Source organism: Cervus elaphus, chromosome 29 (assembly GCF_910594005.1).
Source record: "Cervus elaphus chromosome 29, mCerEla1.1, whole genome shotgun sequence".
NCBI lineage: Eukaryota > Metazoa > Chordata > Mammalia > Artiodactyla > Cervidae > Cervus > Cervus elaphus.
Window position 1 is genome coordinate 11,962,315 of NC_057843.1, and position 24,673 is coordinate 11,986,987.

At 41.6% G+C, this 24,673-nt stretch overlaps 3 protein-coding genes across 5 annotated transcripts in view; 2 read left to right on the forward strand and 1 right to left on the reverse strand.

Annotated features, from left to right (window-relative positions):
- Positions 1–316: 316 nt before the first annotated feature.
- SMIM27 (small integral membrane protein 27) lies at positions 317–1,006 on the reverse strand. The gene is made up of 2 exons (XM_043890603.1): positions 840–1,006; positions 317–523 (listed from the first exon to the last, which is right to left on the reverse strand). The coding sequence occupies exons 1-2, from the start codon at positions 882–884 to the stop codon at positions 401–403; spliced, it is 168 nt and encodes a 55-aa protein (XP_043746538.1). The 5' UTR covers positions 885–1,006; the 3' UTR covers positions 317–400.
- TOPORS (TOP1 binding arginine/serine rich protein, E3 ubiquitin ligase) lies at positions 560–11,311 on the forward strand. 3 transcript variants are annotated; one of them, XM_043890593.1, is made up of 3 exons: positions 560–885; positions 2,526–2,720; positions 7,764–11,311. In XM_043890593.1, exons 1-3 carry the CDS (start codon positions 883–885, stop codon positions 10,674–10,676), a joined length of 3,111 nt encoding a protein of 1,036 aa, XP_043746528.1. In that variant the 5' UTR covers positions 560–882; the 3' UTR covers positions 10,677–11,311. The 3 variants fall into 3 exon arrangements, with proteins under 3 accessions (XP_043746528.1, XP_043746527.1, XP_043746529.1); XM_043890592.1 differs by lacking the exon at positions 560–885 and adding an exon at positions 1,075–1,224; XM_043890594.1 differs by lacking the exon at positions 560–885 and adding an exon at positions 7,004–7,098 and having other exon boundaries at positions 2,586–2,720.
- DDX58 (DExD/H-box helicase 58) overlaps positions 2,590–24,673 on the forward strand; it is a 78,161-nt gene continuing 56,077 nt past the window's right edge. Inside the window, exon 1 of the mRNA XM_043890598.1 lies at positions 2,590–2,720. The gene's annotated coding sequence lies outside the window, so the exon portion shown is untranslated. The remainder of the gene's footprint in view (positions 2,721–24,673) is intronic.

Here is a 24,673-nt window from a genome sequence, read left to right on the forward strand (position 1 = left end):
AGATATACTTTGCATTGTTATCCTTCCTCGTGTTTTCTTCAACTCTTTTTGAGCTGTAGCTTGCCAGGCTCCTCTGTCCATGGAATTCTCCACGCAAGTATACTGGAGCGAGTTGCCATTTCCTGCTCCAGGGGATCTTCCCCACCTAAGGATGGAAGTGGTGTCTCCCGCGTTAGCAGACAGATTCTTTACAACTGCGTCACCTAAGATCCTTGTGCTTTCTTATATGAGAACCTAAAAGACAAAGCTCTTGGTATATGAAAAATCGACAATTAGTGGTTACTATAACGGACGGTATACGAAAGTGAATTTGGGATCATTATATTAAAGATTTTACTTTAAATCGAGACAAGTATCAGAGGTAAAGAACTGTATATGCATGAAATCAAATCCAGAGGAATTACAAATTTTCGTTCATTCCGAAGATTTTGTCTGGGTATTCCTTGCTTAGTTGTCGTCGTGCAGCTACAGTTGACGCATAGATGACGTATCCCCAGGAGAGCAATACGACCGCGAGGAGCAACTAGGAAATGGAGTAAAAACAACCTTTGAGTGGCACGTCCTCCCGGCCCCCATCAGGTTGCCGCGCACGTTGCTAAGGTGGGGATTTTAGTGATAAACTCGCATAAATGTGGTTCCGGAAGCGAGTTCACTCGGTAGCCCTTACGTAAGAAGCGGAAGACCGTGTCCTCCAGGAAGAGGCGGAGTCGAGGTTAGGGAGTGAAAGGCTTAATTCAAGAATGGATTTTAGAGTTTCTGGGCGCTGAAGATATAGGGGACCTTCCACCCGCGGGCCTCGAGCGTAGACCCCGGGGAGGCCCGCCGAGCCCGGGACCTACCGCGGAATAAATCCGGTCTAGGGTGCGGCGACTCACTGGCTTCATGGTAAGGCTGTGGCAGTGGTTCGCGGGCACGGGCGGAAGCCGCAGGCCCTACAGTAACCTCCGGGGCGGTGGCTGCCGGGCGGCGGCAGCCATCTTTCAGCCGGGCGCTAGCGCCCGCCCACTCGCCTCCCCGCGCGTTTCCCATCAGCCCGGCCGGCCTCTTCCGCCCGGAGCTGGGGGGCGGTGTCACGTGCTCGGGGGCCTAGCCCGCCTTAAGGGGAGGAAGTGAGAGAAACGAGAAAATAACGCTAGAAATGGGTTTATTTTGCCGCTGTGAGGGATAGCCTTGACTTGTCACCGGTCGCCTTTTGGTTGTAGAGCAGTATTAATGCGAGATAAGGTACCGTCACGTGCATTTAAAAGTTTATTTGGAAAAATAACCCACGGTTAAGTATTACGCCGACGTCTAGCACTGAAAGAATTAATGTTTCTAACCGGATCTGTTCCCACGGTATAGGTAGTTCGTGTATTCACCTTTGATTTAGAGTACAGCCTGCTTTTATATAACTGACGAGTCGTTGTGGGACTCCTTGTTACTGGAGCTTTTCTTAAAAGTTTTTGAGAACGCAATGGCTTGTTGATATCAGATACTTTTAAGAAGAAATAACGTGGCACGAATTACCCGACATAATGTAGCTGCCAATTAGCAAGTGCTCATCGAGCATTTGTATGCTTAGAACTGTAGCACGATCAAATATGAAGCCAAAGGATGGGGTTTGGCACGCAGGCCGTTGTACCAAAAATGTTCGGGACGCTTACATTTGAAGCGAAGAATGGGACAACGGGGCCGCGTTAGGCTCCAGACGTTTTGTTTCTGTAATCTCAGATATCACCTAAACAGGGTTTTAGTACATATTTCGGAGAGCGGGTAAGGAAAAGACGTTATCTGTTTCGGGAAGATTTCAATTCCCACTGATTTTAGGTCAGGTCCCTGTTCATCCTGACTGGAGTTGATCTCTCAAGATTGATTTGGGATTCCATTCGAATCCTGGTGGTGGTTCTTAACTTTTCAGCCCAAGTCCCTTCCCTTCCGGATAACTCGGTTCCTTTATTGAACACCAGAGATAGTTTGAGTAACTTCTCGCAGAATTTGGCGAGGTTTAAATGAGACCACAGCCCTTGTAGCTCAGCTGGTAAAGAATCCGCCCGCAATGCGGGAGACCTGGGTTCGATCCTTGGGTTGGGAAGATCCGCTGAAGGGAAGGGGTGCCCCCTCCAGTATTACCGCCTGACGAATTCCCTGGACTGTATAGTCCATGAGGTCTCGCAAAGAGTCGGACACGACTGATTGACTTTAACTTTCAAATGAGACCAAGCTAGTTATCGTGTCTTCCAGGTAAGTTAGAAGCGAACTTTAAGACAGTGAGCTTGTAATCCCCAGGTATAACTCAAGTTGACGGTACGTTAGCGATTTCGGCCTGAGGGGATCCCGTCGCTCTCCTTCGAGCAGCGGAGGAAAGTGGGGGAAGGGCCGGGGTCAGGCCGAGCGCGCTAAACCCCGCCCTCAGCGCGGGTGTCCTCTACCGCGCATGCGTCACGCGGGCGGTTGCTGTGTTTTGACGCGCTGGGGGCCGGGAAGTGGGTTTTGGTTTCTGCCCCCGCCCCCTGTCTGCCATTGGTGATGAGCGCTTTACGTCACAGGGGTCGCAGCAGCCGCCGGGGTCTCCGCTGTCTCGCGAGGAGGGTGAAGCGCCCCCGCCTACTCCCGCTTCGGAGGGCCGGCGGAGAAGTCGTAGAGTTCGCCTTCGTGGATCCTGCCGTCACCGGCCCAGCCTTCTGGGCCGCCGGGAACTGGCCACGAGCGCCCCAGCCCGGCCTGCGCCGGCATCCTCTGAGGTAAGTGAGGTCAGGAACAATGGGGCGCGGGGGTCGGAAGGGGGCCGGGAGAGCAGGAGCTCCAGCCTGCAGCGAGGCCCAGGGGCGAGAGAGCTGCTGTCCGGGCCTGAGGCGCCGCGGTGAGCCGGCGGGCCAGGCTTCGGGCGAGCGGCTTCTGCGGCGCACCTGTGGATCCGTGCCGGTGGGCGGGGGAGGGCTGCTTTCCGAGACGCGCTCCCCAAAGCGCGAGCCCAGCCGCGTACTGGAAGGAGCTTGGTCTCTGGGTGGGGGGTGGGGGGGACACGACACAAAGCACAAACGTTCGAGTCTGTGGCGTCGCTGCTGCCAGAGGTGTGACCTTGGAGGGCCCCCTCATCTCTGAGGACGTCTGTAAAATGGGAGTAACAGTATTTGAGTTCGTTGGGATTATGTAATGCACGGGGTGCCTGCCTTCGATCCTGGCAGGTGGCAGTTCTCAACCAAAGGAAGCGACTGTCTCTAACTCTGGTAGTTGTCTGTTACACCCCGTGAGCCTGTGACTTCATCCGTCGACTCTGCATCTCGCTTCACGGGCTACTTTGGTAGACTGGAAGAGGGCGGTACTGAGAGGAGGCAAATAGTGCTCTGGGAGGAAAAGTGAATAGAATTTTTGATAGGTCATTTTCAAGTTAATTGAAGTAAATTCGGAAGGGGTTATCGAAGATTTACGTTAATAACGGTGAGAGTTGGGGTTTTGTTTGCTTTTAGTCTCTGGCTTTGAAAGCTGTACAGTCAGCCAAAGCAGTCGTGCTTAGCTGGAATGAGCGGCTTTAGAGGGTAATGGTTCCCAAGCAGTTCCTTTTATTGCTGAAACTGGAATTAAATTTCCTTGGGTCTGGTGTAAATTTACATTTTTTAGGGTCTGGTGTAAATTTACATTTTTTAGGATCTGTTTAGTTGATCGTTTAAATTGTTTGATTTCTTGGTATTGATGATTAGATTGCAGTGCAGAGAGGTACACGGTTTCTTTAAGGTCACAAGAGATAGGGCCCAGATTGTTTATAATAGTTTATGAATATTATAATAGTTATAATACTTAGTTGATCCACCTGTGAACCCTTTTTAGCCATTTTGCTTAGATATATTAAATATGATAATGATACTAATATGAGGATCATTCGCTTGTCATCTTTCTGGGCATTTATAATCAGTTATGGGTGATGGAAATTACAGAAATTAATTTTATCTTCACATAACATGGGATAACAGTATTAAATTCTTACTCCCCACCAAGCACTATGCCAAGGGTTTATGTGGAATATATCTCTTCACACAACCACCTTTTCAGGTGGATACTGTTATTTAAAACATTTTAGAATTGAGAAAAATGTAAGGTTTTTTTCTCAGCCCTGACTCTGCATTAGAATTAACATCACTCCATGAAAACAGAACTCTTCTGTCAAATTTTTTAAATGTGAGGTATGTCCAGTCTGTGGTCTAATTTAGACTTCCAGCTTCCCAGCTCTTATTATCAGCTTCCACCTGCCACCCCTCCCCCCAATTCTAAAGATGATAAATTTTATTTAGAATTTGAGAGGCAGTTAAGGGGAAGGGTTCAGAAGAACTGATTAATCTTCTCTTCATGGGGAAATTAATTTGAAGTTCTATAATTCCTAGAGTACTAGGATAGAGAAACTTTTATTCTAGGGTGCTTCTAGAATCTGAAGCACTAAATCTGCCATCAGGTCTGCCTTTGCTGCCTAACCCAGAATTCTTCCAGCAAAACTACAAATCATTTTTTTTTTTTAATATATATTTTGTTTGTCTGCCTTGGGTCTTAGTTGCATGTGGAATATAGTTGGCTGGTTTGGTATTGAACCCAGGCCCCTTACTCACTGGGAGCGCAGAGTCTTAGCCCCTGGACCACCAGAGAAGTTCCCCAAACCTTCAAATCTGTTCCCTTGCTATCTCTGTTTTATGCCTTAATTTGCATTTTGAAACAGCTTTGTTGAGATATAATTTATATCTTATCAATAAAGTTCACTTCTTTAAAATTTATAATACAGTGGTTTTTAGTGTGTTTATGTAGTATATTTCTGCAATTATAATTGAACATTTTCATCATCCTAGAGAGAAACCTTGATAATCCTTACCCAGGCTTCCCCTACACACATCCAACAATCACTAGTCTACTTTCTATTGATTCTGTTCTGTACATTTCATATAAAATAGCATATAATGTGATGTTTTGTAATTGATAATGAAAAGATTCGTCCATTTTGTAGCATATATCAGTAGTTTGTTCCTTTGTATTGTCAAATGTTCCATTGTACGGATAAACCACGTTGTATGGATATACCACAGGTGGAGATAGCCTCCACCTGCCTCCACTATCACCCTTCCTTCCACCCCAGTTCTAAAGATGATAAATGTTAGAATTCATCAGTTGATGAGCATTTGACACTTTTTAGCTATTAAAACTCTTTTTAGCTTCCCAAGTGGCACTAGTGGTAAAGAAGCCGTTTGCCAGTGTTGGAGACTTAAGGGACATGGGTTCTTTTCATGGGTCAGGAAGATCCCCTGGAGGAGGGCACAGCAACCCACTTCAGTATTCTTGCTTGGAGAATGCCATGGATAGAAGAGCCTGGCAGGCTACAGTCCCTTGGGTTGCAGAAGAGTCAGAACTTAAGCAACTTAGCAACGACGACTGTTCATTTAAAAGTTTTTGTGTGGGCATATGGTTTTGTTTCATTTGGATAGATAAGTGTGGAATTGCTGGGTCATGTGGTAATAAATTCTACTTTATTTGAATTAGCACATATTTTTAGTATTTAGTGGTGATTTCAAAAGAGTAGATCCCTTATTGATGATTTACATTCATTGCCATTGTACGATGTTTCTCATGAATACCATTCTTTATAGCTAAAGTAACTTCTATGTAGAAATACGAAACAGAACTAAGAATTTTTTCTTTTTACCTACTCTGCATAATGTTACTCATCATTCTTTATATACTTGTGCTGTCATATTGGTTAACAGGCTTATAAAACTAGGGAAAGGAGGACTAAAATTCCATCTTAAAAAATTTATAATTAGTGAAATATTGTTTTATTTGAACTTGAAATTATTATCAAATAGTTCTCTTTAATAAATTCATTCTGGGTTGTAAATCTTTGTTAAACATTTCCAGGTCACACAAAAATTCTGTATTCCAGAAAAACAAATTAAGGTAAACTGTATTAACTAGAAATTCACCAGTCATTTTAAAAGTCTAGTGATTTCTTATATTGAGAGGCAAACTGAAGTCCAGAGTTAATGTGGATTTCTCCAATTGACAGAGTTAGTTTTAGGTGAAACCTGGTCATCAGTCCAGATCTGGTGCCCTCTCCACTCTTTTCCCTAATGCCCACAGAGTGTCTGAACAGTTTTTATTTTTAAAAGATTCCCCCCCTTGAGTTGGAGAATTTAAAAATATTAGAACTAGGGGGAAATGCTGAGAAATTTATGTCATATTAAGTTTATTTATAACTCTCTTCTATTTAAGAACAGTGGTAATTTTTGCATTCCCACTGTAGAAGACAGGACTGGAGGTATTTGGACCCCCTTGAAGAAACTTGTTCAGCATTAATTGATTTCCTATTAAGATACGGCTCTGAGAAAGCTAAGATGCACTAGATGAGCAAATTAATTTGAAGTCTGTGGTGAAATACTTAAATTCCACAATCACAGATTTTTGTTGTGGGTTTTATTTGTTTTTTGTTAGAGCTAGATAAGGCCAGTGAGTCTCTTGTTTAGAAAATTACAGTTTTATTATTTGACTAGATATCAGTAGACTGTTCATGAGACTTCTGTGATAGAGGAGGTGGAGAAAGAGCAGTAATAGGCCCAGGAAAACACAGAAGAAGAAACACATATTTAATATTTATAAAATGATTAGTATAGAAAGCAACTAAACAGGGAACAAGGCCCAGATGTAATGCAACTAGATTTCAGCTCTTGAAAATTCATTTAGTAAATTATGGGCCAATGTAAACTGATACATTTCAAGAAAACAGAACGAATCTTTTAAGATTCTAGTGGTCCTTGTGAGAATAGATAAGGGAAGGAGGCTGAAAGCATGATTTCAAGATACTTTGTGAGTGACTAGATTAAACAGGAAGGAGAAGAAAAGCTTCTTAGGGATACTGAAAGGAGTCAGTGATGAACTGAATATAGTAACAATAGTAAGAGTAACAGTAGTTAACGTTTACTTAGCAGTTGCTGTAAGCCAGAGACTGGCCTTGAATGCTTTTACAGTTATTTCATTTAATAATCTTCACTAACAGATCCTTTTTTGTGTTTGGAAGAATCATCCACAGAACTGTTTCAAATAGGGGAACTTTATGGTATGCAAATTTTCTCACTAAAGCTATTTTTAAAGGTACGTATATAATCCCACAAACAAAACAAGTAGTCCATATTGTTTGGGGTGTGTGTATGAAAGATATAAAACCATACATAGAAATAATTCTGAGAATTGCAATATTTTTGGTTTTTGTTTTCTGGAGAAGGATGGGCTTGGAGGAGGGGCACATAAAGGGACAATTTAAAAAATCTGGAATAACCATGAGAAAATGTTAGTTGCTAAATCTGAATGGTGGATATTTGGCTACTTGATATATTTTCTTTTGCACTTTTTTGTATATATCAAATTTTCCTCAAATTATCTTTTTAAAAGGAATAATAGCATAGTATAGAATATTTGAGAGCTTACTATGGCACTTTTTCTAAGACCTTTTTCTTTTTTTAAACATCTTCACAAATCCTGTGAGGCAGGTTCTAGTATTAGTGCTCATCAGATGAAATTGAAGCATAAGGATAGTAACTAGTCTATAATCACACTGGTAGTGTGGAACCAGGATATGAACTAGGAGATCTGACTTTAGAACTAGTGCTTTAAGTACTGTATTACTATGCTACGCTGTCCCTTTATGTTACAGACATGTACTACTTTTCACTGAAGTATGTTTCAGTCATTTGCATTTTTTTCAGATTTAGTCATTTCATTTTTATCAGGTTACTGATGTATTTTTTTCCCTTTTACAGATAATGGCATCAGCCGCTAAGGAATTTAAAATGGACAACTTTTCACCTAAAGCTGGCACTAGCAAATTGCAACAGACAGTACCAGCTGATGCATCTCCCGATTCTAAGTGTCCTATATGCTTGGATAGATTTGATAATGTGTCTTACTTAGATCGCTGTTTACATAAGTTCTGTTTTCGCTGTGTACAGGAGTGGTCAAAAAACAAAGCCGAATGCCCACTATGTAAGCAGCCCTTTGATTCTATTTTTCATTCTGTGAGGGCAGAAGATGACTTCAAGGAATATGTCCTAAGACCTTCATACAATGGCTCTTTTGCCACTCCTGATGTCCGACGATTCCGCTATCGCACAACTATGACAAGGGAACGAAGTGCTTCTGTTTATTCACCTAGTAGTACCGTGAATAGAAGAACAACAACTCCACCAGACAGTGGAGTACTATTTGAAGGGTTAAGCATTTCAGCGAGACCTAGAGATGGTGAAATTCCTCCATTTATGAGACAGATTTCAATAAGAAGGCCAGCTACTGCAGATGAGAGATCTTTGCGGAAAATTCAAGAACAGGATATCATTAATTTTAGGCGAACTCTCTATCGTGCTGGTGCTCGAGTTAGAAATATTGAAGATGGTGGTCGCTACAGGGACATTTCAGCTGAATTTTTCCGTAGAAATCCAGCTTGCCTTCACAGATTAGTCCCCTGGTTAAAACGTGAACTCACAGTTCTCTTTGGAGCTCATGGATCTTTGGTGAATATCGTCCAGCACATCATCATGAGCAATGTTACTCGCTATGACTTGGAGAGTCAGGCCTTTGTGTCTGATTTGAGGCCGTTTTTGCTTAATCGGACTGAGCATTTTATACATGAGTTTATCAGTTTTGCTCGCTCTCCATTTAACATGGCAGCCTTTGATCAGCATGCTAATTATGATTGCCCTGCTCCTTCATATGAAGAAGGTAGCCATTCTGATTCTTCAGTCATAACAATATCTCCAGATGAAGCTGAGACCCAAGAGCTGGATGTTAATGTAGCCACTGTTAGTCAAGCACCATGGGATGATGAAACTCCAGGACCTTCTTACTCAAGCTCAGAGCAGGTGCATGCTGCCATGTCTTCCCTTTTAAATACTTCAGACAGTTCAGATGAAGAACTTGTAACAGGAAGAGCTACATCTCAGATACAAGGAGTACAGACCAATGAGGACCTAAATAATGACAGTGATTCTTCTTCAGATAACTGTGTCATTGTTGGATTTGTTAAACCTCTAGCGGAGAGGACCCCAGAACTTGTTGAACTGTCCTCTGATTCTGAGGTGGAGTTAGGTTCTTATGAGAAAATGGAGACCATGAAGACACAAGAACAAGAGCAGTCTTACAGTTCTGGTGATAGTGATGTTAGTAGATGTTCATCTCCACGCTCTGTTGTTGGAAAGGATGAACAAATAAATAAAGGTCAGTGTGATTCTGGTACAAAAATCAGCTCAAAGAAGGAAGAGAAACGATCTATATCATTGTCCTCTCTCAGAGACCTGAGCTCATCCCTCAGAGGAGACAGAGTATATTCCCCATATACCCGCAGACACAGAAAGAGGGGAAGATCGAGAAGTTCAGATTCACATTCCCAGAGTAGGAGTGGGCATGATCAGAAGAATCGCAGAAAGCATCATGGGAAGAAAAGAATGAAAGGCAAGCGATCCAGAAGCAGGGAGAGTAGTAGACCTAGAGGTAGAAGAGACAAGAAGAGATCAAGAACCAGAGATAGCAGTTGGTCAAGAAGAAGCCAAACTCTGTCTCTAAGTAGTGAAAGTTCTAGCAGATCAAGATCTCATAGCAGTGATCGTGGTAAAAGAAGATCACGGAGCAGAAATCGAGATCGTTACTATTTGAGAAATAATTATGGCAGCAGATATAAGTGGGAGTATACTTACTATAGTAGAAACAAGGACAGGGATGGCTACGAGTCATCTTACAGGAGGAGGACTCTGTCCAGAGCTCACTATTCCAGACAATCGTCAAGTCCAGAACTTAGAATTCAGTCCTTTTCTGAAAGAACAAACGCTCGGAAGAAAAATAATCACAGTGAAAGGAAATACTACTACTATGAAAGGCATAGATCAAGGAGCCTGTCTAGTAGTAGATCAAAGACTGCATCTACAGGGCCTGACCGGGTGAGAAATGAAAAGCCTGGTGGGAAACGAAAGTACAAAACACGGCATTTGGAGGGTACTAGTGATGTTGCTCAACCATCACATGAATTTGCTTCTAAAGTAAAGGAAGGTCACTATTCAAAATCATCAAAATTGGATGGAAGCTACAAAAATGAGAGTGACAGCTTTTCAGATAGCCGGTCATCAGACAGAGAGACAAAGCACAAGAGGAGAAAAAGGAGGACCCGCAGCCTGAGTGTAGAGATAGTTTATGAAGGGAAAGCTACTGATACAACCAGACACCATAAAAAGAAAAAGAAGAAACATAAGAGGAAGCATAAGAAACACCATGGTGATAATGCTTCACGTTCCCCAGTTGTGATTACCATTGACAGTGACAGTGATAAAGACTCTGAAGTAAAAGAGAATATAGAATGTGACCCTAGTGGTCCTCAAGACCCTCTCCAAAGTGAATTTTTGGCTCCATTTGAATCTAAAGATGTAGTTACAATAGAAGATGAATTTGGTGTCCTGAGCAAGGAGTGTGATATTACCATACTTAATAACAGCTTCAATAATGCCAATAAAACTGTGGATAATATATCACCCCAGGCAGCTTCAATTGAACAAACTCTTGATGTAAGAGAAGAGAGCACCTTTGCCTCTGATTTGGAGAATCAACCCAGTAATGTCTCTTTTCAGACTGAGCCATCAAGGACATCATCATTAATGTCAGTGTCTCTTGGTAGAGACCATGATGTGTCTTAAACTGCCAAAGCATCTCTTTGAGAATTCTGATGGTATAAAAAGAGAAGAAAAGAACAGTGTCATCTACTGCAGTCTGTTTAGAGATGACACTTGGTGAAAACTGTTTTCCCCCTTAAAGATATTTTGTGAGTTTTTTTGGTTTTTTTGGTGTTAAAAAAAAAAAATTTGTAAAAATCATTATTTGTTCAAAAAGTATGTATGTTCCACCTTGAGAGATATGCACTTTTAAGTGAAGAAAATGATATTGCTAGCAGTTTATTTAAAACTTGGGGTCCTTTTTAAATAAAAAATAAAAATTTTAGAAGTTATTTCGTAAAGCCATATGGTATTGACATATTTTTAAAGTAGCCAATGAGTATTTTTGAATTTCTTTTTGAGAGTTATTCTGGAAATGTGTTATAAGCTAGAAGAATCCCTTTGGACAGTCTTTATTTTTCTTCTGAAAAATTTGTATAATTCAAAACCATTTCTTCAGGTTAAATTGAGGCATTTTAATCTGCACAGCTTATCTTGACATCTGCCAAAAGAAAAATTTAAATATTTCCTTTATATACTTGTTTATCTGGACTGCCAGTAAAGCAAATGTATATTCAACAAAAGAAAAAAATAAAACAGTAACACTTTAAAACAATCCATAAATTTTTTTTATGCAGTATTTTTTTAAATCATTATAGTGGAGCTAAAGTCTTGTGAATTGTTAAGGCTATCCTTGTGTTATAAATAGTGAATTTCACAGTTTTAATGCAAACTGCATTTAACCTCAGACAGTTTTAATGATTATTTTAGTTCTTTAATCTGATTATGAAGAGTATCTTTCTTGTTTTCTGTCTTCAGCAAAATGCAGTTACAGCTTACTAAAAACAAAACAAAACCCTTGCCTGTCTTCTTTTACTTAAATAGTTCTTTTACACAAAAGGTCTGTGTTTGTTTTCTTCTGTTTCAGAGGTGATAAAAACTGCTAGATATTGGTAGCCTGATGTAGGATTGATTGTCCGTGAACAGTGGAACTTCGATTAGGTCTAAATTAGGGGTCACTGCCTGGTTGCGATGTTCGTTCCTTGTTAACAGAAGTTAGAATGCCTGCTCTGTGACAGGTTCTGTTTTAGGTTTTAGAGATTCAGTGACAGAACAGAGCAGGTATGTTCCCTGTCCTCATGGGACATGTATGTATATGTATTTATAAACATTGCAGACTATAAGTTCTCTCGAGAGAAAGCATAATTTCCATTAAGAGCGTACAGTGGGGGCCTAATCTTAGGTGGAAGTGATGGTTGAGACAAGTAGCCATTAAGCAGGAGTAGAGTTATTAGTAAAGGAGACATACAGAAATCCAAGGATGGAAAAGGAGTCTGGTATATTCCAGGAACTAAAAGCAGGTTTTGTTAAGGGACAAGAGTGTGGGACCAAGCTTTGTAGGCTGTGCTTAGAGTTTGTGTTTATCCTAAGGCAGTAGAAAACTGGTTAAAATGACAAAAATCTAAAGTTGATACAATTTTGGTAAGCTCAGACATTGAGAAGTTGTGGGATGATTATAGTTAATCAAGAAATACACTTTGAAATTATGAAATGACTAGTTTTTCTTAAGTATGTAAGAGTGCTTAAAAATTTAAGAGTACTGTTTTATTACACATTCTGCTTTTGCATGGTATTTTAATGAAAAAGCTCAAAGCACTAGTGGAAAGCCATCTTCATACATGGCACCATTGCATCATCCTCCTAGGTGTTCGGGCCCCAAATTTCCAAGTCTTTGATTCTTTTTTCTCCTTCAGCCTTTTCATCCAATCAGTAAATCCTGGTTACTAGATATTTTTCTAATATTTCTAATGTGTCTGTACCATCATCCAGTCTGGACAGCCATGATCTCTTCTTGTGCTATCATAATGGGTCTGCCTGCATCCACTAGTTGCCTCCATCCATTCTTGTTGTAGCTTTCAAAAGACCTTTACAAACATTTTTTATCCTTTCATTCTACTTAAAATCCTTCAGTAGCTTCCTGTTATTCTTAGGATATTTATGAAAAGGAAACGAAAGTCCAAAATAATACGAATTACAAACATCTGCTTAATTAGAGACTCTAGTCCATCTTCAGCTTTTCTCTCACTTGATTTGTGCCTTGGCCTCACTGACATGCTTTGGGTCTGCGTGTGTGCTGCTCCCCACTAATTCACGGCCTTCATGCATAGCATTTTTCTTCTACTGGAAACTAAACTCTGTAGCTAAACTAGATTAGTGTTAAAGTGTGCCCTCCCACTCCATTCCTGTCAATCATTTGCTCTTTAACAGCCCTGGATTCCTTTAGAGCATGCATCACTGGTTGCAGTTGATTACTAATGTCTTCTTTCTCACCGCTTCTCTTGTGGCTCAGCTCGTAAAGAATTTGCCTACAGTGCAGGAGACCTGGGTTCGATCCGTGGGTTGGGAAAATGGAGAAGGGAAAGGCTGCCCATTCCAGTATTCTGGCCTGGAGAATTCCATGGACTGTATGGTCCATGGGGTTGCCAAGACACAGACATGACTGAGTGACTTTGACTTTGACTTTGTTTTCTCTCACCAGTCTGAAAGTTCTTTGGCAACTGTGTGTTCTGCTGTATCCCTTCTCTTTCACATTGGATATGCTTAAAACCCTTACTGGGTGGAAGTATAGGTGCTAGAGATTTTAAAAATTGCCTGAGACCTGCTTTCATGAAGCTACATAATAAACCTTCAACCAAACACTACATTCACTTAGCTTATCCATCCAAATCTATTGTCAGTGAGTCATTTTCTTTTACCTCGGGATTTTAGTTTTTGTGACTAATTTGTGTAGAGGAAATGCAAGCGTTTGTGCTTGTATTGATCCTCTGATAAACAGGAAAACTTACTGCTATTGGTCTAAATAGTTAAATTCGGCCTTAGCTCTTGGGGAAGGTAATCCAAGAGCGTTCCTAACCCATCTAGTCTGTAATAACAATGGGTGGTGTGTACAAAGGGGCAAGGCTTTATGCAAGGCCAGTTGATGACCTCTCCTTATTGGGAATTATTCTTCTATTATGGAGAATAATTTCAGTCCCCTCTAGCATAGGCTGCCAACATTGAGCTAGCCGGTAATGGGTCTCTGGACTTGGGAAGTTTTCTCAGAAGGTGCTTTTGGGTGCTGAACACCACCACCACCGACTGTCCCTGTCAGTGGGGTCGGGATGAGAAGTGGGAAGGGGTTCTTAACAAAAATCCGATTTCATCAGTATTCAGAGCATGGATCCATTTCTAACATTAAGCTCAGTAGACCTTTGTACTACCAAAATGGTGACTGATTAATTACTATGATAATGTAGACCAGAATTTGTATAGGTCTGTCTGGTGATTGGTACTTTTAGGAAAACCCACTTGGGTATCTGAATCATAATCATTATGTAACCTACCCTCAAATGGTTCAGAGAAAATACATAGTTGGAGAGGAATAATGATAAATTGTGGCAAAATTTAAAAATTGGTGAAGGAGGGTAAAATACAGGAATTCTCTACTTTTTTTGTGATTTTTATGTAAGGATGAAATAGTTTCAAAACAAAAGTGCCTCCAGGCCTTCAGGGTTGCCTGCATATGAGAATGTATTAGTTACCAGCCTTGAATATTTTCCAAAAGGGGGCAAAAATGACAAAGGAAATGTGACTATTAAAGCCACTTTTTTTCAGGAAAATAGAAGTCACTAGACAGTTTATAAGGCTAGACCTGTTGAAGATGACGGTCTTGTCTGAGATACACAGTTAACTACTCTTGGTTCCATGCTCAGAAGCAAGCTGGTGAGGGTATAACACCAAAGGAGAGTTTGCTTAATGTTTAAAATTTTGAATGGGAGGGAGACAAGATTTTGGGGAAGGAGCTCCTAGAAGGAATTGGCAACCCACTCCAATATTCTTGCCTGGAAAATTCCATGGACAGAGCCTGGCAGGTTACAGTCCATGGGTTCACAAAGAGTCAGACACAACTGGGCGTGTACACACATACTCCTGGAATAGGATTAGTTGGAAATAAAGGAGGGTAACTGGAGGAGAAAAATGCAGAGAGGGGTGGTTGCAGAGCTCAGGTACATGAACTAGTAACAGCAGCAGAGGCGAATCTACCACAGTGGCAGAAGGAAGTAAAATTGCACAAAGACATTGGTGGGTAGATGGTTATGATGAAGTAGTTCATTATCTAAAGCCTCTCTTCTCCATGAAGTAAGAAGCAATGCCATCCTCTGAGAAAGATGGATGGTCACTAGGATTGGGCTTGAGGAGAGGAGTGGAAAAATGCTTCTTCAGGGGTGTGAAGGGGTTAGCCACGAATTGCTGGCGAATGTTGAGGCCTCATGGTGATAGTGGAGTATTTATGGGGCCCTGATACTTGTGATTTCGCTCTGGTAGCATTCAACAGTGTGGAAATAGAAGCAGAAGTTAAAGTTGGACATGGAGTATGCATTCAGTATTTACACAGCAAATGAACAAATGGATTTATCTATGGTTAAAGTATCGCTGAATGTAAGTAGCAAAAGAAAGGGTGGGCTAGGGAGCTGAGTGAGATAAGTGTAGTTAAATTGGTGTATTCTGGCATCTGGGCTGGGTAGGGAAGGAAGTGAAGCTATGAGATGACTGTTAGCAGTGATTGTCAAGGGATTCATTTTACAGTGAGGTTCAAGTATGTATATGTGGGGGTATGCCTTTTTCAGAAGACTGAAAAATGTTTTAAAGAATGCCTAATTCTAGCCATGATTGAAAGTAACCAACGTGACTGGAGGTGAAGGTGGTTGGATTTGAGGACAATGATCTGTGAGGCTAAGTACTCTCTACATGGAAGAACACTCTGGGTGATGCTGGGACATAACAGGATGGAGAAGAAAACGGTAATTGTGTCATGGGTATTACGTCTTGTCCTTTAACTACACTCATTTCTGCTGCAGCAGCTGACTCATGCACCGAAGGTGACCAAAGCTTGGGAGAGGATTAATTTCCTCATTTTGGGTTTTCAGTCAATAACTGAATCTTTTAGGTGTTGGGAAACAGTAAGTGGTATATGGCTGTTTTAAAAAGTGCAGTGATGTTCAGTGTTACAATGTCACAGAAATTAGTAAATTTTTTCGTACTTTACTTAGGGGATGAGAAGTACCATTGGATCTGTACCTGAGAAAAGCAGGAGGTAAGGGAGATAGAATTCAACTTAGACCAAGGTCTGAGTCCAGATTCACCCCAGTAGAAACTGTGGCTGTGATGTTTGCCAGAATGCTAGGTGGTATGCTTTCACATGGTCATGGGACAAAATTAAAGCCTCCAGTATTTGCCTGGAGTAGGCTGGCTTCTGTTTCCCTGCAAGGTTGTCTGTACTTCAAATAGGTAACAGTTCTCTCCTAGGCGGGAAGCTATGTCTCCACTTTCCTATCTGCAAAATTGGTTTCTTCACCAGATGCTGTGTACCTGTCGTCCAAGATCATGCCAGGTGCTGGCTGATGAGGATGAATAAGGTGGTACTGACGAGAATTCTGGGCTTCCCTGGTGGCTCAGTAAGGAATCCACCTGCAGTGTGGGAGACCTGGGTTCGATCTCTGGGTTGGGAAGACAAGAATTTTAAAGAAGGTGGGAATGGAACAATCAGGTTGTTAAAAAAACAACTAGAAATAATGAAGAAGGTTTAGAGTAGGGCAAGTCTCAGTAAAAAACCATTTGAGGACTCCCCTGGTGGTCCAGTGGTTGGAACTCTGTCCTTCCAGTGCCAGGAGTGTGGTTCGATCTTTGGTCAGGGAACTAAGATCTCTCATGCCTCTGATTTGGAGAACCAGCCCAGTAATGTCTTCTTTTCAAACTGAGCCATCAAGGCTGTTGCCATCTCCATGGACATCACTAATGTCAGTGTCTCTCGGTGCGGCCAAAAAATATGTTTGAGAAGCTCTTTGCAGCAGTTCAGTCAAAAGGACCTGTGGGAAAGTGGTGACCCAGAGGAGAGGCTGAAGTCAATAGATTTCTGAGGTAGACCAGACAAGATTTGGGCAGCATTTCGATGAGGCTGGTCTGTGAGGGACAGGGAACAGTCTGGTAGGACCAGACATTTTTTTTTTTTTTCATGTGAGAGAATGCTGACAATATTCAAGGTAAGAAATAAAGGAATTAGCGATAGTTGGGGGAGAAAAACGAGTTCAGTTTGAGATGTTTGAGTTGCCTAGAGCTATGCTATGCAATTAAGTCACCACTGGCTACATGGGGGTGTTGACCACTTGAAATGTGGCTAGTAAAACTGAGGGACTTTTGGATTTCCCTGGTGGTCCTCCAATGCTGGGAGGGGACATAGGTTCGATCCCTGGTCCAGAAAGATTTCACATGCCATGGGGCAACTAAACATGTGTGCCACAACTACTGAGCATGCATGCTGCGGCTATTGAAACCTGTGCGCCTAACGCCCATGCTTGGCACTCTGCAACGAGAGGCCACCGCAATGAGAAGCCTGGGCACCACAACTAGAGAGTAGCCCCCCCTCTGCAACTAGAGAAGGCCTGCCTGAAGACCCTGGAGCAGCAATGAAGACCCAGAGCAGCCAAAAATTAATAAGTCAGAAAACTGCAGGACTTTTGAATTTTACTTACATTTAATAGCCACACAAGGCTTGTGGCTATCATATTGGCCAGTACAAGTAGAAAGCATGTCCACAAAAATTCTTTGCACAACATGGAATAGAGGCTACCTATGCAGATGAAGATTTCCAGTGGGTAGCTGGAAGTAGGAGTGTGCATCTTGGAAGAACAACTGGGGCTAGAGACAGGATTGAAGAGTCACTGGTAAGAGTAGTAATGAGGCTGTGGGGATGCATGAGACCTCCTAGAGAGGGGAGGCAGGGCAAGAAGAGAAGACAAGTGAGAAATCTAGAGAATACAACCTAAAGTTCAGTTGCTCAGTCCTGTCTGACTCTTGGGGACCCCATGGACTGCAGCACACCAGGCCTCCCTGTCCATCACCAACTCCCTGGGTTTACTCAAACATGTCCATTGAATCAGTGATGCCATCCAACCATCTCATCCTCTATCATCCCCTTCTCCTGCCCTCAATCTTTCCCAGCATCAGGGTCTTTTCAATGAGTCAGTTCTTTGCATCAGTTGGCCAAAGTATTGGAGAATACAACCTAAAGAAGGCTGATGAAAGAAGAAATGCTTTTCAAAGAGACCAAGAAGTGTTTCCTCTAGTTTCATATACTTTCTTTGTTTCCAATTTTATCTCGTATCTCCTGTGCCAAATACATAACAGTGTCCTACACACGGTACAACACAAGAAGTGTCTTATTTTCAAGTTCTTTAGAGTATCTCACTGTACCTTCTTGTGATCATTATATCAGGAACTACTGCTCTGGGTAGATCAGGTTAGACTGCCTCTGAGGATATCTAATATGACTTAGACACAATTCAGTACTAGGAGTGACCATCTTTTGACCTTTCTAAGTCACCCTTCTTTGCTACATTTTCCTTCATGCCCAGCTATGATTTTCTGGATTATACTTAAATCAGTTCGTTGCAATACCCTCCAACTTTCTGTCCTCATTCACATCATTTAGGGGTCGGCAGTCGTTTCCTATAAAGGGTCAAATAGTAAATATTTTCAGCTTTAGGCACTATATGTAGTCTCTGTTGTAGTCTTTAATAGTACGGTCTATAGTTTTTTACTATAGCACTTTTAAAATGTTATAGCATTTTTTAGCTTGCAGCCTCTAAAAACCAAGCCACATGCTAGATTTGTCCTGCAAGTAATAGTTTATTAACCTGTTACCTAGCAAGACCTCAATCTGGGTGAACCCATTTCTAAACTTGTCCGTATGTACATCCTGCTAAGTGTTCCTGAAGGAAATCAATAACTCTATAGATTGTTATCATAAAAACAGTCACCAGCTCAAACTTTGTATGATACACATTCAGTTCAGTTCAGTCACTCAGTCGTGTCCAACTCCATGGACTGCAGCACGCCAGGCTTCTCTATCCATCACCAACTCCCGAAGCTTGCTGAAACGCATTTCCATTGAGTCGGTGATGCCATCCAACCATCTCATCCTCTGTTGTCCCCTTCTCCTCCCACTTTCAATCTTTCCCAGCATCAGGGTCTTTTCCAGTGAGTCAGTTCTTTGCATCAGGTAACCAAAGTATTGGAGCTTCAGCTTCAGCGTCAGTCCTTCCAATGAATATTCAGGACTGATTTCCTTTAGGATTGACTGGTTCGATCTCCTTGCAATCCAAGGGACTCTCAAGAGTCTTCTCCAACACCGCAGTTTGAAAGCATCAATTCTTTGGTGCTCATCTTACTTTATAGTCCAACTCTCACATCCATACATGACTGCTGGGAAAACCATAGCTTTGACTAGACAGACTTTTGTTGGCAAAGTAATGTCTCTGATTTTTAATATGCTGTCTAGGTTGGCCATAACTTTTCTTCCAAGGAGCAAGCATTTTTTGAAAAAAATTTTTAAATTTATTTTTATTAGTTGGAGGCTAATTACTTTACAATATTGTAATGGGTTTTGTCATAGATTGACATGAATCGGCCATGGATTTACATGTATTCCCCATCCCGATCCCTCTGGGTCTTCCCAGTGCACCAGGCCCGAGCACTTGTCTCATGTATCCAACCTGGGCTGGTGATCTGTTTCACCATAGATAATATACATGTTTCGATGCTGTTCTCTCGAAACATCCCACCCTCGCCTTCTCCCACAGAGTCCAAACTTCTGTTCTGTACATCTGTGTCTCTCTTTCTGTTTTGCATATAGGGTTATCATTACCATCTTTCTAAATTCCATATATATGTGTTACTATGCTGTAATGTTCTTTATCTTTTTAATTTCATGGCTGCAGTCACCATCTGCAGTGATTTTGAAACCTAAGAAAAGAAAGTCTGTCACTGTTTCCACTGTTTCCCCATCTATTTGCCATGAAGTGATGGGACCAGATGACATGATCTTAGTTTTCTGAATGTTGAGTTTTAAACCAGCTTTTTCACTCTCCTCTTTCACTTTCATTAAGAGGCTCTTTAGTTCCTCTTTGTTTTCTACCATAAGGGTGGTGTCATCTGCATATCTGAGCTTATTGATACTTCTCCGGGCAATCTTGATTTAAGCTGGGTGACAATATACAGCCTTGACTTACTCCTTTCCCAATTTGGAACTAGTCCATTCCTTGTCTGGTTCTAACTGTTGCTTCTTGACCTGCATACAGATTTCTCAGGAGGCAGGTAAGGTGGTCTGATATTCCCATCTCTTGAAGAATTTTCCACAGTTTGTTGTTATCCACACAGTCAAAGGCTTTAGCATAGTCAGTGAAGCAGAAGTAGATGTTTTTCTGTAACTCTCTTGCATTTTCGATGATCCAACAGATGTTGGCAGTTTGATCTCTGGTTCCTCTGCCTTATCTAAATCCAGCTTGAACATCTGAAAGTTCTCAGTTCACATATTGTTGAAGCCTAGCTTGGAGAATCTGAAAGCCTAGCTTGCCTCCCAAAGAAAGGCAATGCCAAAGAACGTTCAAACTACTGCACAGTAGCACTCATCTCACACACTAGCAAAGTAATGCTCAGAATTCTCCAAGCCAGGCTTCAACAGTACAGGAACCAAGAACTTCCAGATGATACACATTAGTGGACAAGTGTATTATTCTTTCTCATTGATACAATGGATATTTCCCACCTCTTCCTCCTCAAACCTTCCATTTCTCTCCTACACACTCCATATTGACTGGGCAGTTCTGGTCAGTGCTAAGCTCAGGCAAAAAAAAAAAAAGAACCCTCTAGCACATTATCAAAATGTATCAAAAATGATAACCTCCAGCACATTATTAGAGACACTGCCTGCCTACTTGGTCTTGACTGGCTTTCTCATGTGTCCAGTTAACTGGTGGGTCTGCTGACCTAGGCTGGCCTCAGCTAGGATTACAGGGTACTTTCCATGTGGTCATTTATCTTGTAGCACATTAGCCTGAGCTTGTTTATATCATGGTCACAGGGCTCCAAGAGAGCAGAAGCTTGAAAGCCTGACTCAGTAGTAACACACTGTCATTTCCTCATTCAAAGTCGTAATTCCAAGCAGACTCCAGGGGAGGGAAAAGAGATTCTGTTGTTGATGAGGGGAACTGCAGTTACCTGATAACAGGTGTAAATACTGAGAAAAGTGACTTGTAATCTTTGCTATCAACCTGTGATAGCACTCATCTTTCCACTCGATGAACTCCTCTTTCTCTTGGCCTCTGTTCTCAGACTTCACATGCATCAGAATCATTGGGAGAGTTTGTTAAAACATAGATTGCTGGGCTCCACCCGTACAGTTTCTGATTCAGAAGGTCTGGGATGCCAAGAATGTGTTTTTCTACCAAGTCTCCAGGTGGTTCGGGTGCTCCCGGCCCGCACACCAGTTTGAGAACCGCTAGTTGAGGCTCCTCCCTCCCTGTGTGCTCTGGGTTTCAGTTCCGTTCACTTTCATAACAACTTTGACTTTGCAGCTCTCCTCCTTTTCCTTTAGCTCTTGCTTCTTTAGTGACTTTGCTATCCAGACTGAGGTCTGTGGCCCACCAACGTCAGCATCACCTGGGAGCTTGTTAGGAATGCAGAGTCCAGGTACACTGGATTAGAAGCTGTACCTTTATCAGGATGATTTGTGCGCACATTGATGTTTGAGCAGTGCCACCTGTGAACTGTCCTCATCAGCAAGCGAGCGAGCGTGTTCTTGATTTCCTACTCCAAGCTTGCCTCTCTTCCAGCATCCACGGTAGCAGATGGCACCCCCACTCATGCGGCTGCTCAGGGGAGACAAACGGGCGTTCTCCTTGGCTCCTGTCTCACGTATCCTTCATCCAGTCCATCAGCAAATTGTCGTGGGGGTCTTAAGGTTACATATCCAGCAACTTCACCACTTCCACTGCTTTGATCCTAGTTCAAGATTCCATTGTCTCTCACTGGGACTAGTGCTGTAGCTTCTTACCAGGTCACTGCTTCCACCTCCCCCCTTGCAGTTTGTTTTCTGTTTCTCCCTCTCAAATCCTGCAGTAGTTACCTAGTGTACTTAGGATCAGAATCGTTTTCCTTGTCTGCTGTCAGGCCTTCCATGCACTGCCTTGGCCACCTCTCTCCCTTGTCTTTCCCTGTCCACCCCACTCCCACGGCCCTGCTTACCTTTTTTGTTTTTTTTTCCTGCAGACTCAGTTTACTACTGCCTACCAGACTTTGTACTTTCTCTTCCTTTTGAGTAGAATGCTCTTCACCCAGTTGGCATGTTCTCACTTGATATGAATCTTCCTGATCAATTCATATAACATAAGCGGCCCCCATTTACTCTTTATTCCCTTTTCCTGCTTTATTCTCCTCACTGCTCTTACCTGACATCTAATCTCTTGTCCGTCTCCCACACTAGAATGTCATAAAGTCTAAACGTATCTTCTCCATTTTAGTTATGGTGCGACCATGTTCAGTCATTCAGACCAGATGCCTGAGCTGTGGCCTTGATTCTTTTCCCTATTCTTTTCTTCTGCTATTGACTCAATCCTATCTCTAAAATACATCTCTTCTTCCACTCTCCACTGCCACTGTCCTTATCTAAGCCTTCATATATCTTACTCGAGTCACCTCCCAACTGAACTACTAGTTCTGCATAGGAACCAGAGAGTTCTTTTAAAAATGTTATCAGATTATGTTGTTTTGCTCAAAACCTTGCCATGTGTTACCACTGCCCTTCATTCCTTGCATTACAAGGCCCTGCTTGCCTCTTTAGCAGCATTGCCTACTATTTACCCCTTGTTCTTGAAGTTCCAGCTACCAGTGTTTTTTACTTTTTCTTGTTGACCTGTTTCTGTTTTCTGTCCCCCTGCATGAAATCCACTGTCCCAGCTTTTTGTGAACAGTTCTCATTCTTAAAGATCCAGCTGAATGAAATGTGTCCTATTCAGAAAAATATACCCTTACCATTGTATTAAAAGTTTTTTCTCAATGTCTGTTATTTTCTGATTCATGACTTTACTAGCTTTCTTTGCATTATTTCACATTTGTCAATTTCTTATTTATGCTTTTCCACCTGAGGGAAACTTTTTTACTTATCCCCACATACCCAGTTCTTTTCACAATACCCCCGATATAGTAAATACTCTGCAAATGTGCTGGTTAAAATTAATGCCCAGGTGAGCTGGCAGTTCTGCTGAATCCTTTCTTCTCATCATTCGGTGATGCTTTCCTTCTTTCGCTGCTTCTCTGACTTCTCAAATGCCTCTGTCTATAGAACTTCAGTTCTTTCAGATTCTGCACTGTAATTGTTGATGTTTAATTAATTCATTGTTATTCAAAGCTCTGTAGCATAAAAGGAGGCATGTCTTCCTTTTTTTAAGGAATTTTAGATCTGATTTTTCTTCCTCAGTTAAAAATTTAAACCCAATTAGTGGCAGAATAGCTTGTATGAGAAAACAGTGATAAAAATGGACAAAATATAAAGAACAAGTACTTAAAGGCATTGAAAAAAAAAGCAGAAACTAGAGGGAGGTAGAATGCTGAAAGACAGGAACCGTACTGCAGGAGGACTGCATTCATTTGACTTTTCTTCTGAGGGTTCCCACTCGTCCGTCTGTCAGTTTGAACACAGAGAGTCACAGTCATTGAATTAGAAGCTGAACCCTGGGGCTGCCACAGTGATGATACTGAGGGGGAAATTTCTGAAAGGAAACAGAGGGACCCCTAGAATTTGTATATAACTTTCACTCAAATCCTTCCATGGAGGGGAGAATCCAAGGGCCCAGGTAAGCAACGGCTGGAGGGCTGGAAAAGCTCAGCAAGAAAGCTGAAAAGGGAAGGCAGAATTTGGAGTCTGAGTTTCACCAACTTGGAAAGGCAGTGGAAACATGTAGGGCTTTTCACTGAAACCCCTCAGGGCCACACCTTAACAAAAAAGACTATATCCCCAAATAAGGGAATCACCTTGCATAAAGGCAAACCTTTAACAGTTGTGTGAAACCCACCAGAATTGTGAAACAAGCCCTCTATAATTTCAAAATTAATAACTGGTAAGTTAGTACACTAGACAAAAAGCAACACTCCCCAAAGTAAAATAATAGAATCCAGAGATTCTACAGCATATCTGTGATGTCCAGTGTAAAATAAAAGGTTATTAAACGTGTGAGGGAATCTGTAGTCAAGAGAAAAAAGTTACAAAACCATAGTGTGGCACCTGCCTATGGCCCAGTTGTTAAGACTCAGTGCTTCCAATGCAGGTGTACAGGTGTGATCCCTGGCCAAGGAGCTAAGGTCCCGCATGCTGGGCAGCACAGCCAAAAAAGTAAAAAGAAAGAAAAAACCCAACCACATACTGTGAGATAATCCACGTGGTGGAATTAGCGAAGACTCTAAAGATATAATTAGAAATATATACATGAACTTAAAAGACAGCTATAATGGTGAACATAGAGTTTCTCAGCTGAGAAACTGAAAGAAGAAAAAAACAGTGAAAATCTTAGAACTCTTCAAAACAATATTTAAAATGATAAATTCACTGGAAGCCTAAACAACATATTGGAGGAACCAGAAGAAATGACATCAGATGGAAAGAAACCATTATCTACAAATGGGAATGAATAACACTAGAAATGGTAAATGGGAAATAGAAAAGAAAATAATTTTCTTATTTAATATTTTCTTATTAAAGACAACTGACTTTTTACAGTAAAGCTTATAGCATTGTATTATGTGGTTTATAATGCATAAAAAAGTAAAAATTAGGACAATAGCAAAATGATGGGCTGGGATGGATGGAATTACATGGTTGCAAGGATCTTATATTTTTACTTGATGTGGTATATTAACGATAAGTAGACGGATATAAGTTAAAGATGCACACACACAGACAAAACTAAAAAGAAAACAATTTACAGCTGACAAAATCAGATGCAACAAACAGCTAACCTGCAGTTTTAAACCCGTAAAATGACTAAATATAAATAGATTTAATGTTCCAATTAAAAGGCAGAGATTGTCAGCTGGATAAAAAAGGAACACCT

What these genes read in the sequence shown, in the direction of transcription:
- SMIM27 (XM_043890603.1), bottom strand. Translation starts at nt 884, where the DNA reads ATGAAGCCAGTGAGTCGCCGCACCCTAGACCGGATTTATTCCGCG. An exon ending in TAGACCGGATTTATTCCGCG is followed by an intron (nt 524 to 839) that starts GTAGGTCCCGGG and finishes TCCATTTCCTAG; the next exon opens with TTGCTCCTCGCGGTCGTATT.
- TOPORS (XM_043890592.1), top strand. An exon ending in CTGCGCCGGCATCCTCTGAG is followed by an intron (nt 2,721 to 7,763) that starts GTAAGTGAGGTC and finishes TCCCTTTTACAG; the next exon opens with ATAATGGCATCAGCCGCTAA.